This window comes from Hibiscus syriacus, unplaced genomic scaffold (assembly GCF_006381635.1).
Source record: "Hibiscus syriacus cultivar Baekdansim isolate YM2019G1 unplaced genomic scaffold, ASM638163v2 tig00003126_pilon, whole genome shotgun sequence".
Classification (NCBI taxonomy): domain Eukaryota; kingdom Viridiplantae; phylum Streptophyta; class Magnoliopsida; order Malvales; family Malvaceae; genus Hibiscus; species Hibiscus syriacus.
Genome location: NW_024061963.1, coordinates 204,193 through 210,002, shown reverse-complemented (window position 1 = coordinate 210,002; position 5,810 = coordinate 204,193). Strand labels below are relative to the sequence as shown.

The 5,810-nt window shown below is 34.1% G+C and overlaps 1 protein-coding gene across 1 annotated transcript; it reads right to left on the bottom strand.

Moving 5' to 3' along the window:
* Positions 1 to 1,206: 1,206 nt before the first annotated feature.
* On the bottom strand, positions 1,207 to 2,295 carry LOC120174903. Its single transcript, XM_039181631.1, has 2 exons — positions 1,984 to 2,295; positions 1,207 to 1,716 (listed from the first exon to the last, which is right to left on the bottom strand). The coding sequence occupies exons 1-2, from the start codon at positions 2,053 to 2,055 to the stop codon at positions 1,474 to 1,476; spliced, it is 315 nt and encodes a 104-aa protein (XP_039037562.1). The 5' UTR covers positions 2,056 to 2,295; the 3' UTR covers positions 1,207 to 1,473.
* Between the last annotated feature and the right edge of the window lie 3,515 nt (positions 2,296 to 5,810).

The following is a 5,810-nucleotide window of genomic DNA, read 5'->3' as shown; positions in this document are numbered from 1 at the left end:
AAATATTAAAATTATCATATATTTCATAATATTTTTATAATTTTTATTGAAAATATATTTTATTCCTTTAGAATTTTATAAGTTCATCATTCCATAAAATTTTATATGTTTATCTCCTAACATAAAATCTCGTGTCCATTCCTATCTAGTATGTAGTATAGCCTTCTAAAAAAGAAGTTTTGTCCATTGTAATTCATCTATATTTTAGATTTTTCTAATGTATTTTTATTGATAATCTATTTTCATCTCCCAAAATTTTATATGTTCACTCACCTCTAAAATTTTATAAATTCAACCCTTCATTTAGTCCATTTTTTTTTAGTAGAAATCATCTTTCGGACTAAAAATTCTCCACGTTTTACTAATTTCTGTTGAAGTTTTGTTATTGATCTTTCCTTTCCTTTCTATTTTTTTATATAAAAAAAACCACTCGAAGGTTTTCTTTTTGTTCGTAACCTGAACTTTTTTTTAACACAAAAAATTGGAGTGAAACATTACCTTTAAGAACTTCAGTTATTTTAGAATCTGACATTTTTTTTCTTAAATGAATCAAATATTCTTCTATTAATCTGTAATGAATATAAGATAGTATATGTTTCAAGTCTCTCAACCATTTATTAATTAACGTTTATACCCTAATATACATGGTGCTCGTACCCAAAATCTCAAAAAATAAAAGCAATTCTTTAATTAATATTGCAAATATTCTTTTTAATATTATTCTTGTTTCTTTTCTCGTTTTACATGCATAGAAACTTTTTTTACATCCCCATATATCCTCTACTTAATTTGAATATATTACTTCTTCTAATTCGTATTTTCTTAGTTTATGTCTATTTTTTTAGATTTGTAGCTAAATTTATTCTAATCCATAATTTCTAATCTTTTTATTTTCAGTTTGTCATTTTGCTCGATTCGGTCAAGTTATGAATGCATTTAAAGCACAATTTTTGAGGGGTGGAATTGATAATTGTAGATGCTCATTTTGTCCGGGGTTTCATTCGAGTTTTACTCGGGTTTATATTACATTATTATTAATATATGGGTGTGTTTAAAATTATGTAGGGATTACGTATCAATAATTATTTATGATGGTGGCCATATATATTATTATGGGGATATTTGACCATTATTATATATATAAGCATATATAAATAATTAAATATATTTATGTACATAAATACTAATGCACTAATATTTTGCAGACCCTTATTACAAAACAACCCATCACTTGACTCAAACAGAGGCCCGAACCAGAGTAGGCCCAAACCAGCTGCAAGCCCAGATGTTACAACCCATTAGTGAAAACCCTAAACCCAGTGGGGTTTTCTGTTGGAAGGCTTAGCGCCGCACAACAGAGGCCATTGGATTTGGGTTAAGCATTCAATGACTCAAGTGAGGTGGTACAAAGTTTAGGGTTTTCTAAACCCTAAGGATCCATGTGCAGCCGATTCTCGACCATTGGATCTGGTTCTAAGATCCAACGACTTGCAACACTCCGAAGGTCCCCAAGCCTACGCGTCTGGTGTATCGAAGACTCCCCAGCTTCCCGAATGGCCAGATCTCGCGTGTAGAGAGCATGCTTGTCTCTCCAATTGCCACCCAAGCATCCACGAACATACCAGTGCCATAGCCGCCTCGGATTGTACCAGCAACAAACCAAAATAACAATGCCAGTACGGAGGGGAGCAGATTTCTCTTTGCCACGCAGAGCCTCTAGTGGTGCATGAAAAAAAGAAAAGAAATTCAGACAAAAAGAAATAAAAGAAGATAAATATATCACAAATCAGGGGTTTCCTGGGATCATCAACAATCAAATAAATCCATACGCGAAAAACAGAGGGGAGAAAACAAATATCAACCAAAAAACCCCAAAAGCAACCGAACAAAAGTCCACAACAATAACATAATATAAAGAAATATCTCTTTTATGAGAGAACAACCCATCGATCAAAAAAGAACACCAAAAAGAAATCCCCTTACCTTCTCGGTCCGAAGAATCCCATCACCGTTGCTCGGTAGTAAAACCCCGCCAGGTCGAAGGTAAAGCCCCATGTTTTAATCGTGGTTGAGTGGTTTTGGGGGTTTAGGGGAGTTGTTTCCTGAAGGCCTTGAATATAAAAGGGGGTTTCAGGTTTCGTTGGCTGTTTAGGGCGAGTTTTACGTCGATCTGGCTCTTCATCAGATTCTTTAGGTAGTGGGGAGGCCACGGAAGCCGTTTATATTTGTTGGGGTTGAGAGAAAGAAAAGAGAGAGAATAGAGAGGAGTGTCGCTTAGAGAAGGAAAATGGGAGGATGCAAATGAGATAGGGTAAGTTTTTTACCAGAAATTCACCCATATACTGCTGTTGAAACGACAACGTTTCAGGGAATGAGGGAACCCGCTTCTGATAAGGAGGGAGAAACTGTGTGGCCACTCCATCTAGTTTCGGGTAGTTGTATTTTGGTTCTTTAACCAGGTTTTTTTTCGAAGTTCCTAATTGCAACCTCTAGGCTCCCTCGCCCTTCATTTTAGTCTTGTGTTATATTATTTTTTATTTCATGTTGTTTTCGCATTTGATATATAATTTTTGGAAATTTTTGTTTTAATCTGTCTGCTTTTTTCATTGTTTATGCATTTACCGCAATATTTCCATGATTTTCATTTTAGTCCATGAATCATAGCATTTTCGAATCTTTAATTTTGGCTTCGTATTTCAGGCGCTTTTCTTTTTAGTCCAATGTTATGTCATCCTTAATTTATAGTTGTTTTTACTATTAACTTGTAACTTTTGCTAGATTACATTTTAGTTCCATGGAATGTTATTTGATTTACTTGTTGTTTTGAATTTTGTATGTTGGTTTTTAGTAATTGTTGTTTTCATCCTTTATGGCATGAATGTTTATATACATACGTATATACACTATATAGATATTTGTTGTATTAAATATTAGTTGTTCCTATATAATGTGTTTTTGTCTCTAAATCGTATTTACTAATTTAATTTCTAAAATCACGTGCATTTTTTATCGTTTAAAAGTAGATTTAATTATATACACTTTACGATTAAAAGTATGAGACTTTCATGTGCATAACTTGACTCAATATAAATAATTTAACTAAGGGTAATATCTTTTTAGTTTAAAGTTGACGTGAAGTGGTTGTCTTAAATTATGAGAAGGCTACTTCCGAAAAATTTAAAAAGAAAATGTATCTCGTTAAGAGAAACCCTAAAATTCAACCACATAAAAATTGGGAACGAGAGAACAAGAAATGTTCGCTTATTTAAATTCTTCTAGAAAAGATCGTTGGAACTTATCTAAGATTTGATCTTAACGCCTTTAAATAATCAAATATTCTTCTTCTTGCTAAAAGGATTGATAAGTTTAAATTTAATTTGTTTAATTTTGTGTATTTCAATATTGCAATGAAACCGTAATATTTCTTTATTTCGATTGGAGTAAGAATTGATTGTCTCAAGGTATTAGAGGTCATTTCTTCTCGATAGGAAATAATTACATATTACTTAGTTTTGTTCTAACATACACGAATTGTTGTAAGGGATCTTAAATTAAATTAAATCCGAACTTGTAAATTTCATTGCAAAGACAATTAATTAATCGACTAGGTACCGATTTAGGGCACTGTGGGGGTGCTAATCATTTATCACACGTAATTGACTCCCGAACTCAATTTTCTGGTACGTAGGTCGCAAATTTGTTGTTTGAATTAAAATTAATATATTTTATTAAAATGACAAAAAAATTGGGTGCCCAATCACACCCTAATCAAAGATTGGTGGCGAATCCTTGAACCGTATTTTATTTTATTTAAAGGGAATTCCAATTTTTTTCAAATTTTTCGAAGCGAGAGATTTTTTAAAATCACATTACTTTTAATTAAAAATTAATCAAAAGATTAAAAATATTGATTTCTTCAAAAAATCAAAAAATCTTTTTGACAGCTTGATGACTCTGCTAGGGACTTTTTTTTCCAGAGAGTCAGGCCGATAGCCGATTAATTAATTGTCTTTGAAAATGAAAATTACAAGTTCGTTCTAATTTGGTTTTTGATCCCTTGTTTGATTTTAAATAAAATTTTGTTTGCATTTTGATTAACCACTAAATAGTTGTGCTGACTCGTTTACTAATGCTTTCATGTAAATTGTGAGTTTTTGGATTTGAGGAATGAGTTTTGTATGTTGTGTGATTGTGTGTTTTTCGCTTTTCCTCACACACTTTACTTGCATTATCATAACATGAGCCAAAACCCCTCTCCGTCCTATTTAAGTAGGAGTGAGAAACTACTCTCTCGTGTGGTTTTCACCTCCGTATGGGATAGTGGATCGCTCTTGGAGCTCATGCCTTATGATCCTCGTGATTGTATTCACCTCTGTATGGACATAAGGAGGTGTGTTCCCTCGAATTGAACTCGATCCGAACTCTTGTGATGGGCCAGTATTGAGGGTCTAGCAATTCGAGAACCTATTACTTTAGAGCCAAACCCAACATATAGTGAACCTAAAAATCCGAGCCTAACCCAAACCATAATAATCCCGTGAGGAGAGTACCCAAGGAAAAGCTTTTTGAGTCATTTAATTTTACTTTCCGAATAAATGTATGCGAACTAGAGATCATGTGGTTAGGTTTATTTTTCTCGCATAAGCATGCAAACTAGATAACATGAGGCTATGTTTTCATGTTCAAATAAAGCATGGGAGTAGATATCATGTTTGGGTAGGATCTGCTAAAGCATGATTGGGTAGCCAGCATGTGAGGGTAGGTCTTATTGACAAATTATATTATCCTTGATTAATTTATTTATGGTTACTTATTGATTTTCTTTTGTCTTTTTTTCATTTTTTCCCATTACACTATCTATTCCATGGTGTTGATTCATGATCGATGTCCATATAGAAGGTTAGTAATATGGAACGAAGGGTTCAAAAAGAGGTCGAAGACAATGCAGATGTTCTGAGATGGTCTGAACAGTCCTAGCTGACCAGTGGAGATAGCTTGTTGCCAGGATACGTGTCAAATTTGGTTGGTTACACCCACATTAATGTTTGCCAAAACGATCTGAGCGAGTTAAATGAAATTTGGGGAAAATGGGAAGCAGTTGACAGGCAATTGTTATATCAACTTTACGGTGATATCTCCTATCTCTTGGATGTCTCGATTAACCGGAACTTGTTTAGAGCTCTTGCATAATTCTGGAATCCCGCTAATAGTTATTTTACTTTTGGAAGAGTGGATCTAACACCCACTATAGAGGAGTATCGTGCTTTGATTCGCTGTCCGAGATTGCAAATAAATAGGATATATACCAAACCACCAAAGACTCATTCTTTCAAGAATAAATTGCTCTTGATGACCGAAATGAGTGAAGAATGGGTTGTTAGAAGCATCATGAAGAAGGGAGATAGCGAATGCATCACTTGGACTACTCTAAGAGAAGTAATTGATCGTCATCCCGACAAGAGGAAGAAGATTGACTTGTTTGCTTTAGGGATTTATTCGCTAGTCATTTTTCCGAAGGTGCTGGGGCATGTGGATGTATCTGTTGTTGACTTGTTTGAGAGATTAGGCAAGCACGTAGACCTTGTTCTTGCCATTTTAACCGAGACATTTTGTTCTTTAAATTCTTGTAGACGAAAAGGAGGACACTTCATAGGATGTGCACCTCTGCTACTAGTATGGATCCTTAGCCACTTCAAGCATGTAGAAAAAGCACCTGGATGAGTGTTTTTAGATGCGTTTTCGGCTTTAAAAGACTTCATTTCCCAAGAATAGCCTGGGGGTTTCACCGAAGAGAAATGGATGGTCATCTT